General features: G+C 44.2%; 2 protein-coding genes across 2 annotated transcripts in view; one reads left to right on the top strand and one right to left on the bottom strand.

Annotated features, from left to right (window-relative positions):
* Nucleotides 1–24,596, bottom strand: part of LOC131258808 (ecdysone receptor) — a 199,106-nt gene that overhangs the window by 130,561 nt on the left and 43,949 nt on the right. The window contains exons 4-5 of the mRNA XM_058260190.1: nucleotides 5,987–7,263; nucleotides 3,716–3,888 (exon numbers count right to left, since the gene is read on the bottom strand). Coding sequence (XP_058116173.1) covers nucleotides 3,716–3,888; nucleotides 5,987–6,711 — 898 coding nt within the window. The 5' untranslated portion in view covers nucleotides 6,712–7,263. The remainder of the gene's footprint in view (nucleotides 1–3,715; nucleotides 3,889–5,986; nucleotides 7,264–24,596) is intronic.
* Nucleotides 13,339–13,939, top strand: LOC131258809 (small ubiquitin-related modifier 2-like). The gene is made up of 2 exons (XM_058260191.1): nucleotides 13,339–13,418; nucleotides 13,495–13,939. Exon 2 carries the CDS (start codon nucleotides 13,528–13,530, stop codon nucleotides 13,795–13,797), a length of 270 nt encoding a protein of 89 aa, XP_058116174.1. The 5' UTR covers nucleotides 13,339–13,418; nucleotides 13,495–13,527; the 3' UTR covers nucleotides 13,798–13,939.

The raw sequence follows: 24,596 nt of genomic DNA, 5'->3' as shown, positions 1-24,596 counted from the left end.
GATAGATGCAGATGGCACAAAAAAGCGAACAAATCAGGCAAAACAAATTTATGAAAGGAGTAGAAATAGCAAACAATGAGAAACAAAACACAACTCTATATAAAATAACAAAACAATTACTGAAATAGAATGGATCTTTTCTGTAAATGAAAAAGGATGCAATTAAATTTCGTAATCAGCGCGGAATCCCGGAACTCCACAAAGGAAACAATTCCTTTTTCTTTATTTTTGTTTGTGTTTTCTAATTTGATCTCATTTTCACCCTGCTCTAGTTGCAGTTCTAGAGGAAAAAGAAGAAGAAAAAAAAGTTGGACAAAAACTGGAAAGTGATTATCAAATCAGAAGAAACAAAAACTGCGCTGCGGCAAAGGAAAAGGAAACCCGTCCGTCGAAAGCTTGAAAGCGAAACGGTGAACGTCGAGATGCAGAAACTCCCAGGCTGAGGGCGGAAAAACCGGAGTCGAGTCTCCCTCGGGCAGCGTGAAGCAGAAGGTGGTGGTGGTGGTGGTTGCAGTCTGTGAATTACTTTTTCCCGCCAATTAACAATCCATCCTACCCGCCGTTCCCCCCCGTCGTTTCGGGCACAAACCGTTGCCTGTCCAGGAGTTCCATCGTACGGAGATTTTCCGGTCACCGGGTGTGCTCTGGCACACTGGCGACGATAAAGGAAAGTATTCCACGCTCGAGCCGGCAAAGTCGCCCGGCTTAGAAATGGAAAATGGAAGTGGAAAAGCCAGCAAAAGGGGTGGAAATAAAAAATAAGTAGTTTTCTAGGTGAAGTGCACCGGAATGATCACATGCCCGTCGTACAGCGAGTGCTTGGCATCGAAGCAGTGGCTTCGGCTTTCCTCGGCTTCGAGTTTCCCCGCCCGGTTATGGATCTGTGCAAAACTCCCTCGCCTACCCTCCTTTCGTTTGCTCCACCCTCTCTCGATATGGTTTCAGGGGGAGTGGATGGAAATGTGCGGATAACCGGTGTGTAGGTACGCTCTCGAGAGCGTCGTGCCCACTTTAATTGATAATGAAGATATGCGCGCACTCGAAACCAGACCCGGCCAAGCCAAACCTCGACCGGTTGCGCGCCCGCAAACGCCGTCCGATCTAATGCTGCGATGTATGCGCGCTCATTAGCGTGAGGACGCACCGCATTTCCACGCGCATAAACACACGGTGCGCGAACTGGAGCAAACCCCGCCACCAGCCGACCAAAAGGGGGGGAGGACGAAAAGAAAATCGAAGGAAAGAAGAGAAAAAACCTGCACCACCAGGTTTCAGCTAACAAAAACCGGGGGTTTTACTTTTCCCAAGCGAAAGGGTACAGCAGGCGGGGAGAAGGGTGGAGGGCGGTTTTAATTGGAGTAGAAAATTTGCTCACCGCGAAATCGAAACATGGTGCCGAGGCTCAGGAATCTTGGAACTTGGAAGGTGGAGGTAAAGGCAAAATTACTCCATCAATTGCACGCGAAAAGTGAAAGAGACATACATTTTCCACGCTCCTTTTTCCATTTACTTTTTTTTCATTCCAATTTCCTTTCACAAGAAGATGCCCCAACACAACAGAGCAAGCAATAGTGAAAAAAAACCTACAGAAACTGAAAATTATTCAGCTAATGCAGCAACGCATCAGTAGTTGTTCAAACAACATTAGGATTTGTTATTTTAGTGCCTATCTTTGGTATTGCACAATGTTGTACGTAAGTAAAAGAAGCTTCCAACGTTTGGATAAATAAAAGCTAAACACTTTAGCAAATAGAACAAGAAAACAAGAAAAGAAAAAAAGTATGATTGAGTTTAAATGAACTTCACTCGAGTAAGAACCACTTAGTTGGTTTTCTGAAAATGTACATTTTACTTCTACTAATACACTTTTAAAATATGAAAAAAGTCATAAATATGTCTACTTTCTTCTTGCCACTGGAGTAATAAACAAAAGCAACAAGTCACATCTCAAATACAACAAACCGGTAATCCAAGCAGATTTCATGGATTGCATAACAGTTCAAGTTAATCCAAATTTGGTTCCTAATCCGAGTTATAATTCCAACAGCTAAATATCCAACCCTCTAAACTCGATGACAGGAGTGAGTCGTGACTTCATTACAGCTACATCGATTAGCTCTCTTCGTGAAGCTGCCTTCGAATACCTAAACTCGCTGTTCAAGGTCTCCGAGGGCGACGAAAAAAAGGGAACAAGAACCGACCACCGGTGATTAGATCCGATCGTTTTCGGTGTTCCCTTCCGAGTTCCCTGCCCTACTTTGCTCGAGGTGGATTCAGCCCGCAAAGGAGCGAAAGAAATCTAGAAAACCCACACGTTTTCAGCTGTCCGGCACGGAGTCACACGGCCACATGGATCGGAGCGAAAGATCTAGGCTCCCGTTCCTTCTGCTGCTGCTGTCGTTGCCGTTGGACGCGGATAAATCTAGAACACGAGCAAACAGACATCAAAAACCCGGCAGCGAGCACCCGCGTGCCTCGTTAGCATAATGATGGTGTCGATGATGATGCACACTGCAGTGCGAATTCGAATTCGACTCCGATCGCGAGCGGGGGAGAGACGGGTGCAAGGTCAGTTTGATCGCCGGCGAAGTTGACGTTGGCGTGCAGAACTAGAGGCGAAGAAGAAAAAAACCGGGGGGAACGGAAATGCTAGCAAACAGTGCACGTTTCACGCTGCGCAGCTGGTCGTTTGTAGCTTGTTTGGAAATCGTGCCATTCGATCTCGTTGGTTGGCGACAAGAAAATACAATGCAAAGTAAAATCCCTCACCAGCCGAATGGATGCAGAAACGCGGATAGATAAATATGTACCCGGGTATAACACGGTGACGTGCTTCCGACGAACTATATTTCGCCTTTGCATGTCCTTTGGATTTTATTCACATTGTATCCCTAATTTAAATACAACAGCTTTTCATTTTTTAGAAGAAAAAGACTATTACACGACACGGTCAGAGTTAATCCGATGCCAAGAACTACCGAATTTTAATGCAAGGGAGCTTAATAACTCTTGTACAACATTGTAGAGAGCATACAGCAGAGGCGTGTTTAAAATAGCGCCAATCAAATGAAAACAAAATGGAAAAAAGCACCGTTGGCGAAAGTGTTTCAATTGGTGTGCGCGCGTTTTAATAACTGCATATTATTTACATGGCAATTATGACGTGCTTCATTCGGTCGATTAATGTTAGTGCCGCACCGCTCGGTGTCGGTGAGGGGTGGGGTATTGGTCAATTTGCATTTGCGTCGGTGGATGAGAAGCCTTCCGCCGAACCACCGAAGAAGAGTGTCCACGGTCGGGTACGAAAATAGCACGCCGGGGACCCTGGCACCACAAACAACATTGTTGCCCCGTTCCGGGATGTTGCACCCTATTAGCATTCGAATGGTCGTATTTGGAAATAAGGGCTTCGCTAATGAACCAACCAAGACTCGGTCGGTTCGGAACCACAATGTTGTATTTACACTTATGATTTATCAAAACCAATTATTTTCAGCAAGGATCGCCTTTGAAAATATTGGTATCAGCGCCACCTATATGTGAAAAAAGCGGTACACCTACTCTCCACCAGAGGGACGCGTGCATGATCGCGATCAAACCACGAATCAATACGGATCGTGAAAGACTTTCACCTCAGTCGTAATCATTTTATCCAGAGATTTATCGGCGCAGGACTTTTTCGATCTCGTGAAGGAACGCGAATCAAATGACTTACCCATTTTTCCATTTGGACTGTACGGATCGTAGCTGCCGGTGGACATCGGCGACGAGTAGCCGTTGGACATGGTGGTAGTGTAGGTGTGACTCTGCGAGCCGGGCGAGGGGCTCAATGGCGGCGCGGATCCTTGCACGCTGCCGGGACTAGGTGAGGATATCCATTCTTCGTTGCTGGAATAGAATGAAAAGAAACATTTAGTATTGAAGGTTGGCTTGCACTCGGTTAGGAGGTGATACTTAAAAGTAGTCTGACTAATAACTCAAATGAACTTGCTTGTATCAACTACCTTAATGAAGAAAGTGATTAAAACTTGCGCAATGAAATATTGCACTGCAGCGAATCATCCAGAAACGACGGTATGACCCAAATACATCCTTTCTGCGCTCTAGATCTGCGCAAGATAATATGGAACGAATGATTGGTTTGACGGTACACAAACGAGGAAAAAAAGTAACTTCTTTTCCCCGGGGGAGGCAAATGCCAATTAACTTTCTTTCTGTAGGCCATCCGAACCATTCCATGTGCAACCTTTCACGCGTGTGTTCCGTAATGATATTTATTGTTGCTCTTTTTTGTTCCTGCTTCACTCCAGAACCAATGGTTCGTGTTACCCAGACGCCAGACATTCGGTAAGCAATTTTCTGGCAAACAACACGTCAACACTGATGAGCCACAGACGCCAAACACAGACGACGGTGACGACGCCAGTGTGCACGACCTTTCCCAAGGTAATTTCCCTTGCGCTGAACAAAGAGCAAAAGTAGGGGTGGTGTGTCGGCTGTGGAGTCGAAGGGAAGTGACACTCTCCATTCCCCCCAACAAGCCCTCTACATATCGCACTGGAGGCCTATTGGTGCGATAGGATATATGTACCGGAATTAGAGAAGCGACTCCCTACTTTTTGAGGTTACGTTTTCACTCCGGAATCGTGTTCCTCTTTTTGCACGTCTCCATTATCAAATCCATTCTGTCTGGGGGGGTTTATTTTTTGTTCTCTCGTACAATTTGTTTGTCTCACCGTTGCGAATCGAGTGGTATTGCCTATCGTCTGGAAGCTTTTTTTATCTTCCTCCTATGACAAACAGCGGCTTATGGCGATGCACTAATGCGGGGGAAAAAAGTGCCGTATCGAGTTGCAGCCTTCCGGTAAGATGACGTCCGTTTCCAACGGAGAAGGGGAGCAAGCAAAGCGCCAACATGCGAACGGAAAGCGAAATCGATGCCAACCTACGGACTATGTATCTGAGCGTATCTGGTTGTCTACGGCGTTATCTACTGCGGCCTTGGGGCGAAACGGCACTTTTATCTGATCCGCAAGTTGAGGTTGTACTTTTAAACCCCTCAAATTGTTGTTTCTAAACAACTGAATGAACTTAATTTTGCGCATCATGTTAATTTTCATGAAAAGATTTACCAAAGACATATTAAATGTTATACATATTATGTAAAACAACTGATGTGTGCCGTTGTTTTGTCACAAAACAATATTTTCCTTGTTATTTGAAGGGTTAAACGAGACACACAGGTACTCTTCTACTAATTGAACTTCTAAATTGGATTTTCCACCCGTCCCGTAGCTCGAAGCACGACTTATGTCTCCCCAACCTGGACAGAAAATGCGGATACATAGCGTAAAAAAACGGTTCCTCATCCGCCTAACATAAAGGAACGAACACTCCACAAGAGAAGAGACTCCGCGAAAAGAGGGCAGGAAGGGTAGATTTCCCCGCCCAAAATAGGTCAACTCGCGCTCATCGTCTGCGGCCATAAGCACGCTAACACAAAGTAGCCAGACGTAAACGAATTGGCGCACTTCCGTCATTCCGCGGTCGGCAGTGTCCTGCACATGCTTCTGCCTCAGCCGTGTTTTGCCGGCGAGTCCGGCAAGTTGTCCGTGGTTAGGGACGGCTCTGTTTTTGTTTTTGTTTCACTTTCTGGACTCGTTATCCGTAGACCGAAACTGAACCGTGGAGTGATTTATAGCTTCGTCTAATTAAATTTAACGTAAACAATAGCACTGTCTGCTACACTTGGCACTTGGTCAGCGTGTTTCCAATAGCCCTCGGTACATATTTCAGTGAGTAATGGTTGCTGCAGTATTTTGGGGATTTGTAACAACCTACAAGTAGATATATTGAAGGATTAAAAAACAAAAACTTATTACGAGAATATTAGCTCTTCACACGGAAAGATATTATATGATATGGTACTTTAAATTTACTCAGCATTTGTGGGACAGATGGGAAACTGAAAACCCCCAACACCAACCTTTCGTGCCTTCGTTTTCCACCGAAGACAACATGGCCGCCTCCGTTGGTGGATGGTATCGTTGTCACGGTGACGGTGTTGGCAGTGACACTCGTGCTGCTACTCCCGTTAACGGATGCGGATGAGGCACTACTTCCGCCTGCAACAGCTCCAGCACCACCACCCCCAGTGCCACCGCCCGTGTCGCTCGGGATGGGTTCCACCTTGACCGCCTTCAGCATGATGTCATCACCGATCTTCAGGATGCTGATACTGTTGTTGTTGCCGGCGGCGGTCGTAACCTTCAGCAGCTGGCCAGCGGTACCGGCCACTCCAACCGGGCCCGTGCTGCCCGTAACGGGCGTTATCGTTGCGCCACCGCTCGCTATCGTCCCCCCGGCGGCCACCGTTGCCGCATTCAGTGCACTGAGCGTACTCGCACTCAGCCCGATAATGGTCGCCGTTGGCACGGGAACGGACGAGGACGACGAGGACGATGTTTGCGGTTGCTGCTGCTGCTGCTGCTGCTGGATGCTGACAATCGTGCCGATGGGCAGTGCCGTGGTGCCGGCAGCGGACGCTACCGATTGCCCTGCCAGTATGGTGTGGCTTGCACCGGTCAGCCCGATGATCTGTGGCGCTTGCTGAAGGATCACGTTCGTTCCGCTCCCACTGCTGCTTCCGCTACTGCTGCTGCTACTCGCTGACACGGTCGGATTTGCGCTGACGATGTTTACACGGTACATGACCAACCGAAAGGGGAGGTGTTGATTTGGATCAGGATTGGTGACACTCTGCAAGTCTCTGCACAGGAGATTCCTCACTCCCGTTTGACACTTCCTTTACCGATGTTTGCTTTTGTCCGTCGGAGATTCTTATACTCCCTCGGTCTTTCTCTCGATGACTGTTGTTTTCGCTTACACGCTAATGTCCTCCGTGACCGACGTCACTTGCCAAGAGATTGCAATGGTTACTCTTCGATTCGTCCTGCATAACTCCACTCAAACGCTGGAGTTTACGATTGATTGAAACCGCGGGGTACGGTTGATGCTCCTTCTATTGCACTTCGTTCCGAAATTGGTATTCGCTTCCTCGTACTTCCTTCTCTTGGAACAGGTTTATTTGTCGTTCGGATTCAACACTCGGTCAAGCCGCAAGCTGACCAACGTGCTGCTCTGTGGCGAACGGTTCGCAACGCTACACCCTGGAAGCATCCTTCTGCCTTGCATGGCACCGTGAATCCGTAGTAAATCCCTTTAGTAGCAGCCGAGTTAGTGGAGTTGAGATTCCAACCAGATCTGTAAATGAAGGAAGAGAAAAAGACATCAGTTAGTCAGTTGTACGAAGATGTGAAACGATGAAATGTCATTCAGCTTTTTAGGACAGCCTACTTTGTCTGGAACAAGTGAGATTATTTTCCAATCCACCGACATCCGAGAAGGCTTCGTCCCACGGGTTATTAAATTTTCCAGCAGATTAACCCCGATTAAAAGTGTTTATCCTCAAGGAACAATCGAGTGTATTTTTATTGGTTTTTTACATTCTCCAATACAGCACACCACCGTAGAAAAGCATAAAACCCTTTTCCCTGCAGGGCGTAGGAAAAATCGATCGAAAGTGTTTGCCTATTCGGATGGCCAACGGTTATGTGGGTGTATTTCTGTTTCTGTTGCTGCACGCAATTCCCACCCTCCCCGGGAATCGGGTAAAACGAAAGGCCAAACAAAAACCGTCTTCCAACATGCAACCGGCCCAGCAGCATCGACGATTCCGAAACACCGCAAGGCATTGAAAATGCAGCAACGGCAAACGGTACACACAAACCCCAAAGCCCTTCGGAATATCAAGTGCAAGGGTGCAGAAGCTGCAGCACATCCCCCATCCACCCACCTCCCCCACGGGAAACCGATCCGAACCGGTGTTTATTGGCGTAGGTCGGCGTGGTGCACCGGAATCAATGGATCACACACACACACCAACAGCTCAAAGTGTGTGTTCGTACCGTCCGCAAAATTCCCACAACGGGCGATACGACGACGGCGCGGGGCTATGTGTCTGGCCATTTTCTCACTCGCTGGTGAGCTGGTGAGAAAAATCGATCGTGTCTCGTGCCCGTGAGACGAAGTACGACATCGATACACCCGCGTGTGGGTGAGTTCCGCCAACCGGGAGAAATAAACAACCACAAGAAACAATCGAACCCCTTCCAGCGAGGGCCATTAAACCTTCGCCATAGTACATAGAGTTTTCCACGCTTCGGAGGAAAAGTCCCATCCCGTCCCATTACAGGTAAGGTTGGTGGAAAACCGAAACTGCACCTCTTTCCATCGCCTCGTTGCATCCACCTCCGACACCCAATCTGTCAAAGTACAAAACAACGACTCCGAACGCGGAAAGTTTTCCCTTTGTCCCGCGAAAGGATGCTTTTCTATTTCCCAACGGCCAAGGGTTTTCCTTTTCCCTACACCAACAACCAATAGCATTGCACTATTTACTGTGCAATCCCCTTTTTTTCTCTATTTGTTTTCGCTTTGAATAAGCGCAACGGACAAAGGAAAAGTTGAGTTAATTCGCTTTCATTCTCCTCCCACGTGGCGCTTCGTGTCTTACTTTTTTTATGACCAACTTTTATTGCGCAAATTCCTCGTCGTGTTTGGCTGCATTCGATGGTCGTTACTTCATTTGATAGCTTTTCTTGCTCGAGCTTCCGATACTGTTGCTTCCGATGCAATCAACTGTTGGAAGTTCTGGAAGTTTTGCTTCAATTTTAAATTCATAGGATCGGAAGCATATTTCAAAACATAAAAATTAGTTTAAAAGTTTTGAAATGTTGTTTTAAATAATTTATAAAACATCTATTCCCCAATATAAATGCAAACAACGCTCGAAATTTTATTTCAATGTCAAGAAAACAACCGACAAAAGGGACGATGTGATAACAAATAACCACTACGGGAAGGCATGACACAACAACGGACACTCCACGGATGCGCTTGGTGCAATATTTTGCATCCACCGAAACCGAACGTTGATGATTCCGTCCACCGGGAATGCATGGATGCAGCTCCCCGGACGGGAGCCTGCCTCGAAGACACATCAAAGCAGGGACAAACAACGCCCATCGAGCGAGAAAAGGGAAAACGTAAACCCGAACGAAGGGATTGATTTTTCACCAGACCGTTTTAATTTCGCTTTCAGCATCAACGGAGCGTCGAAAACTCGAATGAGGTAAGGTGCATTCGGCCGGCACGTGATTGATGGAGGTTTCGTTTCCAATGGGTGGGGGGTTTGTGCAATTTAACAAAGGAGATTATATTTATTCAAACTAAGGAATGTTTGTGAGTAGACGACAAGATTTTTTACGAATTATCAGTTAGTAGATTTATAAAATATAATTCCTATTTGGTACCATTCAAATTATGTATTAAACAATTTATGATATTCTATTCGTTTTCAATATTCATAATGTAAACAGGAAAAACAATAAAACAACAAAATAAATAAAAATAGAAACAAAACTTAATAACACGGTTTGGGAGTTTTGTAAATAATAAAGTTCAATCTAAGTGTAATATGACAACAAAATTCGATAAAAGAAAAGGAAAATTTAAAAATTGCTTAAACTTGAAGCTAAAAACTCCAGTTCCAATACCTATAAATTACATAATTATTTATATTTTTGAAGCATTCTATATCCTTAGGGCTGAGTGTCTTTGACTCTTTCTCTCTCTCATAACTCTTAAACCAGACATTGGATTATGTTTGTTTTCAAGCTAAAAAGATCCCTAGGCAATGAAACAAGGACCCGATATGAAAATCACATAATACCTGTATCATAACTTCTTGTATATACATTTCTTTCTAATGGTTTTCACCAAACTCGCTCCTGCGAAGAAAAAGCCATTAAAAAAATACAGAAACGAAAATGCAACAAGACAAATAAACAGAAAGCGAAAATCGTTTTCCCAGCACACACACAGGCGGCGACCCGTAGATTTTGAAAGAAAAATCCCTCACCAGCTTTCCCAGCAAAACTTATCATCCATGCGAACGAATTTTCTTCCACCCCGAGGGTGATTTCCACCACCTCCCCCGGACCAAAAAGGCGCTTTCGTGCGTTCTTCCGGCGCAGAAACGAAAAGGAAGTCTCCTCCGTGCGTCCTCTAATGGCGAGAGGAGGGGAGAAGGGGGAGAGATATCATAAAATATGTATCACGAATTATCCTTCTTTTCAGCTGCCTGGCTCCCGGGGTGATGTTATTTTTCCAGTCCCGTCCAGTCCCGGGGAAATTCAGCCAGGGCCCTTTCAAAGACGACGATCTTCCGCAGCAGTCGTTAGCGAGGTTTTCCATTCCAATGTCTCTACTCCCCCCCGCGCTTTCTGCCACCAATGGCCGTGCGATGCTCGAAAGGAAGAGCTTTTCTTTCTGTTATTTGTTGAATAGCCCGGCCCGGGCACATAAGAATTTAGGTCAATGCAGTACTTTGAACACATAGCTGCTTCCTCGACGCGCGAATGTCGTGCGGGTTCCACCACCTCCGCCGACGGACCAACCGATGGAAAAATTGGTCCCGCGAGAAATTCCTACCCAGACGCCATGGCGAAAAAGCAGAATAACACGACCAAAGCCGACCTACCCCACAGCGTTTTTCCGTCTGCCCCAAACCGATGTGTCTGTGTTTGACTGTGACTTTCCGAGGACCATTCGTTATGTACATTCGACAGTGGTGTATGTGCTCTATGCTTCGTGGTTCCAAACTTCCGACGAAAATAAAAAAAAACCACACATCTGAATTTCCGCCGAAATGTTCGAGAAGGGGTGAAGAGGAAAAAAAGAAGAGTTTCCAAATGTACATTATTTTCGGCGCTAGACTACATGTCTCGCCGTTGCGTTAGGTTATGTTGTTTGATCCCTTTTCCTAGGAAAACCCCCGGGTGACATGCCGAGAGAGGATGCAAGCAGATGAGGATATCCATTAGTTTTCCCGCACACAATGGAGAGACTAATTTTGAAAACATTCACAATGGAAAAGGGAAATTCCTAGTTTTCTATTAATGAAAAATGGAATACAAATAGGAATTCCGAACTCAGCGTTAGGCATTCTTTTTTGTTTTCTTTTAACATGTCTGATAAAAAAGCGCTCGAGAAACACACAGATATGTTTGTTAATGTTTTCTTTGTTTTCGTGTACAAGTCTGAAAATATAAAGTTCGTAAAAAACAAGCCACAATTAGCAAAAGGTATTATTAGGAAAAATGATTTGCAATCTTTTAAATGACTACATAATACTTAAAGCTTGATTTTTACTATTATCGTGGGATAAAAATAATTCAAGAACAATTGAAACAATTGAACAAAAATTGATTAATATAGTTATTAAATGTTTGTTTTCTTTATGCATTTTGATTCTTTAAGCCTATTTTTTTCATTTTATTCATGTTATTGTTTAAATTCAATTTCTCAGAAATGTGTATAATGATTAAGTAAAATTAACAACAGTTTAAATTTAATTCTTAATAATCGCATAAATGTCCAGATGCAAAAATTATGAGCCATAAATAAAATTAAGATAGAATGGATTGCTCTAAACTGGATTGTTTCAAAAGGTTTCCTATGTCCATTTATGTATTGTTGTGGAAATACTATGTCCAGAAGATTACGTAACGAATTTCAACAATGTTTGCTCTAACCGCCAACCTCTTCGACTCACTCGTTTAGGAGGATAAAGAATATTTCAAACTTTTGACACCAAGTGCTGAGGTAAGAATTCCCAACTCCTAAAAATGCAGAAAAAGGGGACGCAAGTTGGAACGAGAAAATGAGGATTGCGTGTGGCAGGGAAAGTCAAGCTCAAGGAGAACCGCGTGCAACGACTCCAGGCAATGAACATGGTCTGGCGTCACGTACGAACGGTCGTACATAAGGTGGTGTTGCCATTAGTTCGGCGTCCTTTTCCCATCTAGCTTCATCAGCTCCGGCTATATACTACCTGTGTGTCCACCGGGTAAAGGTGCGATATAAATGGTGCAACCATTTTCCTCTCGAACATTGGCGGATCTCTGGCGGCTCCATTCCCCTTCCGCTTCTGCCCTACCCGTTGACAACCCGTCAGGAGCTCGTAAAGTTGTATTATGAAATGAAATGCGCGGGGAAACCGACCGAGAGAGTCCTCTCCTTCCTCACCCAGTTGGAGTCTGGCAACATCCTGAGCGGCGTCCTATGCTTCATCCTTCCCGTCGGAGACTGCGCACTGCGCACCAAAGCCCATCCCAACCGGGGCAAACTGAATTTCGGGGTCATAGGTCATGGTTTCCATGCGAAATTTTAACCGTTCCGAAGATGTTTCGGCCTGTGGGAGTGCGACCTGTTATATGACGCCGGGTTATGTCTATAAATGTGTATGTATGTACTGAGTGCTGTTATGTTACCATGTTTCATCACACGCCGTTGCTGTGGGCATTTGCGATGTATCCCTGGGGATGGAAAGGACCGAAAGGGAAGGACAATGTTACAACGTAATTTGCAAACATAGGGAGGTAGATTGTTGTCAATGTCGACCTCGGCCGGGTTAAGGTTATTTCAAGGACTTTCCTTTTCAAAACCCCTACATTCACACCCAAACGCACCGGCAAACTGTCGTACCATTTAAAGTTGTACAATAGTTTCAACATCATATAATTTTATAAAATGTAATCTTAGAACAACATTTGATCATTTGAAGTTAGAAACATTCCCATGTGAAGTAAAATAGATAGCAGCCACTCAACTGTATCAGAACTCATAAGTTATGAAAGCGTACATTCAACATTGTCTCAATAAAACGTCAATCCTATTAATTTGGCACGCACAACGGAGATGTACCTTATAGAATCTTTTCGTCACAGATTGATTCTTTTGTCAACGTTCAAACCGAAATTCAAACGTATATGCCACAGTTTATTACTGCCGTTGAATTTCATTTGAAACATTTCAACGCATGTTGAAATATTCCACTGAGACATTACGATTCGCAACCGGTAATTACCGGTATCTGGTTTTGTTCGTGAAAAGTTTCCAAACCGGTAATCACCGGAATTGAAACTCCGCGATCAAATCAGTAAACTCCGCTCCGAGAAAAAAAAACGTGTGCATTCACTCCCAATTCAAGTTTCTACTTCTTGTACATGATAAATCATATCACTTGCATCATGTTGGGATAATCATTCTAACTAAAAGATCGGATTGCACAGCTTTCTTTGACGATCGTTTTAAACCATTCAATCCAGCTCCGACATTGCATCTCTAGTTTCTCTACAAGCGACAAGGTGAGTACAATATCAAGCATGTTGTGTTCACCTTGGCGCAACCATTTGTCAAACTGACATACGTCGGCCATCTGTCATTTACCAAACATCGTTGGACTTGCAAAGCCGCGTCGATCTCGAAAAGCGAGGCAAAACTACAAGTTTCATGTAAGTTTGTGTCGAAACATGTTCAAACACGTTATTTCATGTTACATTTGCCCATTGCGCTTCCGTTCAATTGCAGTGAATCTCGTGTGCCAGTACAAAACGATAGAACATGTCGGACGACAAAAAGGATAAAGACGCCGAGCACATCAACCTGAAGGTACTCGGGCAAGACAATGCCGTCGTGCAGTTCAAAATCAAAAGACATACGCAATTGCGTAAACTAATGAACGCGTACTGCGATCGGGCTGGATTGTCGATGCAGGTCGTCCGCTTTCGGTTCGATGGACAACCGATCAACGAGGAAGACACACCGACTACCCTGGAGATGGAGGAGGGCGATACCATAGAAGTCTACACACAGCAGACTGGTGGATATTGAGAATTGTAATTAACAAGTAACCTAACCTAATAAACTTATCTCTCGATGGAGTCCATAACCTTGTAAAGCTAACCTGCGCGTTGATTTTGTTACTTTAAGGATGGCATGAGGAAATTAAAGTTATGTTGCAAACGCAGTAGGCGAGCGGGAAAGGGATAAGTACATTCAAATAGATGTAATGTTAACGTTCACAATTAATAGGTAAGTTCGTTAATGCCAAGTTTTGAGCATTAAACAAACGTTAATTGTAAGCGAAAACTACCAACTACTAGCAGCTTCCCCCGGTGTCACAACAGCGGAAACAGATTAGTCGTTAAATGATCCTGTAGAACAGCTTTAGTTTCACTAACTTTGTAAATCCTGTTTTTACGAGTTAGTCAACCTTTATTTTCCTGTAGAACCGCTCTAGTTTCGCTAACTTTGTAAATACTTTGTATACGAGTAAACCTTTCAGCAAGGAGCAACTATGGCACATGCTTGCAAACCCACAATTTTTAACATTTCAAATTCATTCCAGTGTTAATTTGTGTACAGCTTGTACGTATCATAACACTAATTAAATGATATCTGTACGCCATAACCGTGACATTTATCTAATTGCGGGGGGAAAAACAACAAATGCAACGGTAAGCAATGTTTCGGGGATAATTTAGCAAATTACACTTATCATTTCTCTTCATTTCCTTTTGCAGAAACACATAAAAAAAGAATGCAGATAAATGCCATACCAGCCGGCTTTGCCGCTAATCTTATGAGCAGCAGCGGCAGGATTCGCGGTGATGATGAAGCCATTAGCATGAATCTTAGGCGCGGCCCACGCACACCCAAGGAAGTTGTTCCGGGCCGAGAAATGGGTCATCATTTTTCTTAATATTACGTCCGTTGTCGGTGTGTCGACTGCAGAGTCGTCGGGTCCGTTGATGATGAACAGCCGGTTGTTTGGCACAGTTCGTTGACTTCCGCTTGCTTCGATGAAACCGGGACGTGGTTCGAACGAACAAAGCTTTGTTGCGTAGCGTAAGCAAATCTTACCATCCCGTAACCATTGCGTTGCCAGGACATCTTCGCACTCGAGACAGCGAAGGATGGATCACGTAGAAAACTTTACGGTTGCCTCAAACTCCCACACCGCCCGTCGGTTGTAAAGCACGGAATGTCTCGTTTTAGTTATCAACGCATGACCCTGATTGAACTGTCACAAAAACGAAGGACGAATTCGTACGATGCGTAAATGGTAGCAAAAATCCATGAGATGAGGAACATCCGAAAAATCTCATTAGGCTCGGAGCACTTGATTCCCAGCGAGACAAGAAAGTGAAACAAAAACTTCATCAATCAAAGTCGGTTTGATGTGGGTTGCTACTGTTCGATAAGGGTTTTTTTTTATTTCAGTGAAAGTAAAAGAAACACAAGAAACCGATAAATCAAGCGTGAAGTTGTGGCAGCCCATAATTTTGTTGTAAAGCTTAACAAAACAGCATTGGTTCGAGCATTTCGGTAGGTTCATTCTTCCAATTATATATTCAGTTATTTATATTGCACAAATTAAGAAATTTCATACTTTGTTTTGACTGCTATTTGTCATAATTTATACCAGTTCATCCATGACCAAAGTCGGCAGGATCATCAGCATCATGCCGCTTACGCGAAAGGGATTACGTTAAACGATGTCTGGCGGTGTGGATTTGTTTAAGTGCGTGAGGACGGTCACCTCGTCGCCCGGCGGATCTCGTCAGCACCGACCCGAAGGACCAGCAAAAGGCCAAAAACTTTCAGGCTCGAAAAAGCGAACCGTAACCTTCTCGGCCGCCCAGGCCGTGAGCCATGCGGCGAGGCTCGCATAAGGGTGGCCCACAAAAAATAAACCCCCCGATCGATAAAGACCAGACAGATGCGCGCGGCATGACACACGAACGGGAGGGGTTAGGAACAAGAGGAAAGCTTGGATTGGCAAGCCGTTCCTGCTACGCCCCAAAATAAAAAGGACCGGAAAATTGCATGCGACGGCAAGGGATGATGGCGGCTGAAGCTCGTCAGAAGGGAAAACACATTGATCAGCGTTTGCTCGCTCGACAGCCGTTGGGGTGGAGTTTGCGAAAAACGATGGCACTTGAATGAAATTGGGACGGCTAAAACGGCAACAAAAAAAACCCCTTTGGAAAATAGTGTCCTTCACGCAAGGGGCATCATCGTACGAGTGCTATTTACGGTTATGAATTAAACACTCGCCCGACGACGTCTGCATTTTGTATCTTTTGGCCTATAAAAGTTGGCAACAAAAGCTGCGGGCCTGTGAAGGAAGAAAAACAGAGCAAATTAAGCTACAAGCGGATGATAATTTAGTCATTCGGATCCATGGACTATGCTTGCAGAAAGCTTTTGAAATTTTCAACACAAGCAGGTCTAAAAAAGTCAGCTGATCTAGGGGATCACTCTCGCTCTGCTCATGGAAAATCAGATCTCACTCGGCAGAGAGAAAGCCAGACGGAGAACAGACGAATGTACTCTCCGGTGGAAGGTCGAGCCAAAACATCCTGAATAATGGATGAACGTTGATGAAGCTGTGCGGTGTTGCGTATGCGTCTTCCGGATACGAATATAAACTCTGGCCCCGACGCACAAGCGAAATATAACATCAGAGCCTTCTTTTACCAAACCATTTTAAAAAGTGCTCAGTCAGATGAAACAAAAACTTCTTTAGCTACTGGAAACATGTGTGATGAATTGATTGGCAGTAAAAATGGAGGAACAAACAAAACCTACAATACAACCGAACCTGATAGAAACCAATGATTAGCAAAAATAAAACTCCCTAAAAGCGGAGAAAAACAGAACACACACAGCTTTCCAACAAACACCCGCTAGTCGACAGAAAAAGTAGCGTGTCGAAAAACAACAATAAATGAGGATTTGCTGACGCCGGAAAGCCTTCGATGTGTCTGTCGCGAGCCTCCCGCAGCAAATGGCAAGGGCCGTGAAAGGAAAAATAGAATACCGAAAACATTCTGTCTGGTATCCTTGAAAGCAACCGAATGCCGATGGCAAATGAACGGCTTGCGGAAGAGCTGCCTACAAACTAGGCCATTTTTTGTGCCTCACCCGGCCATATGTATGCTTAGGTCACTGACGTTTTCCTCAACTTTCCTTCTTTTGCAGCGATTTATGTTCACGAGAGGCAATAGGAGAAAAATCCTAAAGACTTTTAAAGTGGTAGAAAATCGTATGTATGTTTTGACGAACTGAATAATTCATTACTTTAGATGTAACAAACAAAATAAGCTTTGCCAATTCTTTTAGGAGGGAAACCATACGCTCAAACAAACTAGGCGCCTCCATTGAGTTATCCTTCCGTCCCATCTTTACTACGTTCTGCGTTTTATCGGACTTATATGGGCCGGTTTCCGGGGTTGGAGTTCGCCTAGTAATAATAATGAAAAAATAAAACACGGGCGAACCGAAAGACCATGGTGGGCGTCGTCGAGGAAAAACAAGTAAGTGGCACACACCGTGAAGGACTCGTCCAATTTCGTTCGTCTGCGTACCGTTCCGGGAGTTTTCCCCCTTATCGCGCCGGCGGCATCGCCTGAGCACGTGTAAATAATGACAGATCTTTTTCTTTCCTTGGATCCTTGGAAGTATCCCAGACGTAAACGTCACACCACCATCGACCACGCCACCGCCCGAAGGAGGCCTCCCTGCGTGCCACATCGAGTTCGTTGGTCTGGCTTCGATTAAATTACGCCGAACCCACAACCGGGTGAGTTGTACCACCGGGGCTAAACCTTTTCGGATCACGCTTGTAGGTTTTATTTTCATTTTACCTTTTTTTTTACGTAAATAACGCCGGCCGTGCGATGAAAAATGTGGCGTTTTTATTTTGTTTTTCACAACACAATCCTTCCTCCCCGTGAGAAGGGTGTCTGAACTTTCAGCGAGCCCACGGTGAGGATTGTTGGGTCGCTGGACAAATGAAAGGCAGTCGAGGGCACGGTTGGAGGGTTTTATTTTGGCCCTTTAAAACTCCGGGGCCGAGTCCGTGTCGGGATGCGGACAGAGACACGAGCGACCCAAAACAACGACGGCTTAATGTAATCCAGTCGCAACGGGCACACGGAAAACTTATGGATGTTGACCCTTTTTCTAAGTTAATGTTCAATTTTGAACGCGCCGCTTTTTGAAATAGCATCATTAGAGTGCTTGACACTGTCGTAAGATAAGAGAGGAATACATTTCATAGACAGACAGGTCTTTGCAAGTGGGAGTTTGCTAGTATATAAACAACCCTTGAGAGAAAAGTTGTACAGCTTTCAGACACTTAATTTTATTGTATTCTAGGCCTTTTCTAGCTTCCAATGGAGGGTTCTATGAACCTGTAAAGTTTATTCGCCACCAAGCGGCATATGTAAAAGCGCCATTTTTAACCGGAAAATGGGCTGCCGTCAAAACTGTTTCCTTCGAAATGTTTGCCCTCATCAGCGGCTGCGGTCGACATCCATTCATCAACCCGTGTATGTATCGTGGACAAACCGGATGACAGGGAATCCACGATCCTCCACCAAAACCCACGGGGTCCATCTTCCGGTGGATCAGGAGAAGACAAAGACAGAAATCCTTTCCCCGGATGCAGGTCAAACCGAGGGTTATCATTTGACGTGGGCATGATGGTTCCTTTCACATGGTTTCGTGTTTATTGTCAGGAGAACACATCGTCCCTCAACCGGACACATCGAAACCACGGCTAACCGGAACTTTTAACAATGATGAGAGGGAAAATGTTCAACCGCCGAAGTCGTCAGGAGAAGGAAATCTCGGAAAAGGAAAAGTTTCGGTCGGTGAAACTAGTCCCGATTGATAGTTTGGCTGAACAATCAATCAAGTCTTTGCAAATGGGATGGAGCGAGCAGTTTTCCATAAACTATAACATAAGAGAACCTAGTAAGAAAATACCTAAATGTTAGGACTCAAATTTGCAACCATTAACTCTTCCATTTTTATTTCCAGATTCGGAACGATAAAACCGTCTTCGACCAGTCCGAAAACGGTGCACTTCAAAATTATGTTTTAATGAAAGTTGGTGTAAACCTTCACCTTTATACCATGAAAAACAAGGAGTTGCAATAATCACACCCAAGGGAATAAAACAAAATCACTTAAAGGCAGACGCAGGGGACTCTTCCCTTATCCATAAACTCTACCGAACGGAACACACTTGTCTTTATCCGGGCACGAAAAGAAAATTAACGCCACATGTGTGTGTGTTACTTCGACCAATCAATCGCTTTCCTAATTGAATTCCAACCATTTTCGAGACCATTTTCCATCCAAGGATAAACCCATTAGCACCAACCTTTACTCCTCTTGCGCTAAGGAAGGGTTGTACAATTCGAGGGTAGTTGTGTTCCTGGGTTGCGTATGAAAATTCAATTCAATTATCATTTCCATCGTCCAAAGGTATCGCTCCCCTGCACGTCGGGGTTTGGTCAGCCTCTTTGGTCAAAGGTTGTGCCAGATGTCCGTTGAGTTATGAACGGCGTCCGTCAGCCGTTTAAAGTGGATAAGGTCCGCAAATGCGCCAAGGATATTCATCTCTTGTAAGGTCAGCTGCAGTTTTTTTTTTATTTCGCTTCCCCTTTGGTGACTAAATATGGTGATAAGTTCATCGTCCCGTTTTGGATCTTTCTCATTTGAATCTGAAACGGAACAGCGAGACGTTCTAGAAGACGACAAATGCAATCGCTGCAGACATCGTTTGTAAACTGCAGCTTGGCTGGAAGAAGAGGCGAAAAATGGATGACTTTCACCTTGAAACCCACAGCGCAATGTCAATCACCACCAAAGCACTGACCGCTTCCCGTTCCTTCTTCCGGCGATGGGCGGAAATATTGACGCACGGCTGGCACTGAATGTTCCCCCGTCGGAAGTTCACAGGACCTGCCCATTTCCCCCCTCCCAGCAGGATGCTTAACTTCTCGAAGGCAAAAGCCTTGATTTGAAGTTGCAGTCTTAAGCAGTTTCTTCTCCCCCGGTTCATTCGAATGCATCGTCCAGCGGTCAGGGACAATAACACAAAAAAAATATATGCAAACCACAACCGTTGGCTCCCTTTTTCGTGCGTCGGCGTTCTTCTCGGCACCTTCCTCGGCGGGGTGGCCACTCCCGGCAAGCGCGACCGAACCCCCTCGCTACACTGCGGGAATGAATTATTAATGGCGAAAGATAAAAATGTTGACTTTGAGATTTTCATGGACTTTCGAGAAATGCACCACGCAATTGGGGGAGGCGCCCCGGAAGAGGGCGAGAGAGTGCGGGGGAATGGCAAAACAAACACGTTCCGTTGCAGCGGAGGGTGGAGGCCGACGTCCGACAGGAAGAAGGCAACCGAACCGACCGTTTGATCGAGAACCTTTTTCTTCTGTCACTCGCTTCTCGTCTCCTTTTTCCCGGCTCACAATTGCATCGGGCCGTGCAGATGCAAGCAAAAAAACACACTCACACACAGGAATGAGATGCTGTCACACCCATTCGTCTTTTCGTGTTCCTTAACCACTCTGAACGGACTCTTGGTAGGAGGGAAGCGAAATCTTACTTTTTTTCTGTGCGCTCTGAAGGCTGTGTCACTCAAAAAAGCATGTCTGATGCGCTGGAATAACCAATCCACATTTTAAAATGCTCGCCCTTATCCCGTTACACGTCAAGCCAGCGAAGGAAGTCGATTAGGAATTCGTGTTGTTGCTGATTTTTTATACCGTTGTTTTCTTGTGCTCTCAGTATTTTTCCGGTTCGTTGGTTTTTTTTAACAGTTTTAAAAAACGATCAAATTTAGTTGCACAAATAATCCCGAGGGAAAATTTTCTGCAATCTTTCTACTAATTTTCACTTTTTAAAATGTGTTCTATTAAAATTTCAATTAGTTGAACAAAAGTTCTTAAACAAATTGATGATTGTAAAACTAAACATGACCAAGAGTTGCTTATCGCAAAAGAGAGACTTGTGACTAAAACAAGTAATTGGGAAAGTACTAAAGTCATGTACAAAAATTTGAACATGAAGAAATGCAAAACTTGAACAAGAAAATAACAAAAGTAAATAGTTAAAAATAACCAAGGATTTCACTTTGTGTTTAGCACACTTTCTGTCTATCGTATGCTGATGGTTTGTCGCGTTTTTTCGTATTGTCTATCATTAATAATTTTTATTATGTTTTAGGTTTTTTTAAAGCACAGTATAGTGTTAAAAAACCAGCAAAATGAAGCATGAATGAATTACTTGATAAAAAAAATCAACAAATAAAACGAGAAACAGAAAGCAAAGTAATGCCTCAACTAAGAGATTGATTTTCATATAAAAATGCAATAAACTAACAAAATGTTTAAGCTAATGTTTATCATACTATAAACATTGGCCAAATACAAACCGAATGATTGATCTCTTCACAACGTTTCCACTTAAAGTGAAAGCCGTCAATGCTCCCCATCTCCCGGACACCAACTGCTGCAAATTAATCTAGAAACGATTTATTACCATAACATCGGCACGATAACCCGATGACAGCCGTGCGACAACTGCAACGGCCGCCGGCACTCCACAAACTGTTCAAATTCTGCATTGCACTCACTTGCTCCAATTGTCGCTGCACTTTCCTCGTCGCCAACATCATCGTCGTCATCATCATCACCGACGACGAAGACGATGGCAATGAAGTGCAGTGAAGTGCAGTGCACCGCGACCGAGAATGCAGCGACCAGGCCTGCCTGGAATGGGATGCACCGTACGAAAGATGCAGGCACAACTGCACTTTCTGTTGAGGTAGGTTCCATCCGTGGCCCGCACATTTCACCTCGAACTCCAGGGAAGGTGGGAATGGGGGAGGGAGGTACGAATTCCTTCCCGCATTGGCTCATTTTTCATCCGCTTTACTTAATTCCAATTTGCTGATTGTTTTTCTTGCCCATTTTTTGTCTCCTTCTGCGGTTTTGCCAGATTAAATACAATTGCAATGTAAATAATAAATTGCGAATTGAATCCCTTACGTATGGAAAATTTCGCGGTTCAATTGGAGAATTGTACAGGATTTTATTTCGTTTAAATTATCAGGTATTAAGTATATTTTGAACATATGTTTTCGTTTGTTCAGTTTCTTTTTGAGCAGATACTTGTTGTTTGTTTTAACAGTGTTGTATTTACGGAATGACTCTCTATTTCGTCTTTATTTGTTGTTTCATATTTCACTGTTTAAATGCGTTTCTTTTTTCATACATTTTTCTAACAAACTTTTGTAAATGTTATAAAAATTTAAATACCAAAAATATAGTAATTCCCTTGCTACTACTATGTTGAACCGGCATTGTTTATAAAACCTATCGGCCATAGACCATAATTTCGGGCATTCATGAAATCGAATGCAAAAATTGAACGCCATGAAAAACAAAACCAACCACCATCAATAAATAAGGTCAGAGTCAGCGACTCAATGCAATGGCTTAACGAAGCCACTCCGCACTTGCAGTCGCGACACGTTCAGGGATGCAACTGCATCGAAAGGCACCACCCAACCATCCACCCGCTGCACCGGCGCGTCTCGAATGAGTAAAAAAACCAGACCAAATTTATTGATTGCATGTCTCCAGATTTCGGTCCCCGCGGGCGAACCAAACGGGGCGACGTGCGGGAGGAAAACGGCCTCTTTTAACACCTAAAGGTCGGCCCCTCCCCTTCCCATCGTCGGGAAAACAACCCTCCACCTTATGCGAGTGTATTGCGAACGAAAACAAACAAAACGCAAAAAGAGGCAACAAAAAAACCGACCCATAAAACACAATCAATGACGGGCCAAGGTCATTTTCATCCGAATGTTTTATGGCACCGAATGTTTTCATGAGTTTCGCGTTCTCCCGGCCGACCGAACTGCAGCTGCACTCACCCTCTGGCTCTGATGCACATGCACAATGGCGTAGAGTTGCACTCCGGGTGGGGGGAGGCATTTTGCTTCCCAAATTTTGCTTATTGTTTCGATTGCGACCTCCTCCTGCGTGTACTCCACCTTTTTGGTTCAATGTACTTTTTTCCTTTTTGTTTTCTCGTATGACCGAAAGAAGAAAAATAAAGCAAGCAAGCACAGATGATTGGAGAAGGTGCCATTTTCATTAGCCTCATTGCGGTTGTATCATTTTCAGAGATTTTTTACTCCATCCCTTGATGGCTTCATTACGCTTAAGTGGCTATGCTGAAGAGAGAGAAAATGATGTTACAGTCAAATAAAAGAAGTATTTTACGAGATAGCTTTTCCACACCGAGACTGATTGGACAAATTGAAAAATTTATGAACAGTGGAATGTTAAAGGAAAAGTAGATAAATGAGTATGTAAATTTACGAATTTGTCATATAGTCATAATATTGTCCTTTTCCAAGTAGGAAACTAATTTCCTTTTTCACATAATAAGGTTCAATTCCAAGCGAAAATTAAACATGACAAAAATGTCATCAACGAAAAATCTCCTTAATGCAACTATTTCAATTACACGGAAATTACATTTGAGCAATTATTTTGGTATGAAAATGCAAAACAATTCCTTTAAAAAGATGGATCGAGCGGAAATACGGAATACCGTAAACAACAACCATCAAAATGAGAGTAGTCCATCGTGTTAATAATCATAGACCGGACACTCGTGAACCCGACACGAATACCAAACGTTGGCAAGGTTAAGACATTTTGGCCAAATGAAACAAAAATGAAATAAAATACATCATGCTGTGACGCGAAACGAAAATGCAGCAAGAAATGTTATCACATCGTGTCGAGTAAGAGCGAAGCGAATGTGCTCGACTCCATGACACGGTTGTTGGATGGCAGGAGGGGAGGGGGATTTGTCCTTCACCTTACGGCTTTCTGGTCGCTCTTTCCCTCCCCCCCCGGTTCCTTTTCCCTGTGCAAGCTCTCACTTTCGAACGGTGCCGAAAGATGGCCAGTGTCGTATTTTCAGACAGTCTGACATGCACACGCAGTCATTACTGTTATTTTCACGTCGAGCGAAGAAGACAATGCAAGCAAACGGGGAAAAAAAGATAGGGAAAAATGAAAATTAACACCACATGTGGCCACCGTTCGAATGCAGGATAAGACGAATATGTCGTCGACGAGACGCCCATACGACGCCAATGGACGCACAGAAGGTTGCAGTTTTGGCGCAGTCGATCAAACAAAACAAAAAGACGTAAAAGGGTGTAATCCCCGAAGCCATTACGACGATGATCTTGGCTTTGTGGCGCAGTAACATATTTTTCTTTCACACACCGAATGAATTATGTTTTGTTTGGCTTTTGGGTGAATTTAAAAATGCAAGTTACGTCACCCAATGGAATGCAATTGTTACCGAGCAGGTGGTTGGTGGTGGATTAACGGAAAAGAAAAGACCACATTCGTTTGTGTTGATTGGTTGGTTTGGTTAAGGTTATCAACGATGCACTCCTTTTCCGGCCGAGTGCAGCATTGAAAAGTGGAAAAAAAACAAAAACGAAATACACCATAATCTGCAACGTGTGCGTCCCTCAAAAACTCGGTCTCTAAACGGTGCGCAGTATGAAAATGGCGCAGTATGAGAGAAAAAGAAGAGCATAGCCAAACCAAAAAAAAAGAAGCAAAAAAAAACACGCACTGCAATCGCAAAAGACAAATAGCGTCCGTTGCAGCAAAAACGGCGTTCAAAGCCTCCCATCGCCAAACCACACACACAGACACATGCAAATGTGTTGTATTTTTTGTTTGTTTTATTTTCTTCATCACTCACATGCACGTCGC

The sequence above is a fragment of the Anopheles coustani genome, chromosome 3 (genome assembly GCF_943734705.1).
Source record: "Anopheles coustani chromosome 3, idAnoCousDA_361_x.2, whole genome shotgun sequence".
In the NCBI taxonomy this organism is placed as follows: Eukaryota; Metazoa; Arthropoda; class Insecta; order Diptera; family Culicidae; genus Anopheles; species Anopheles coustani.
This window is presented reverse-complemented; position numbering and strand designations above follow the sequence as displayed.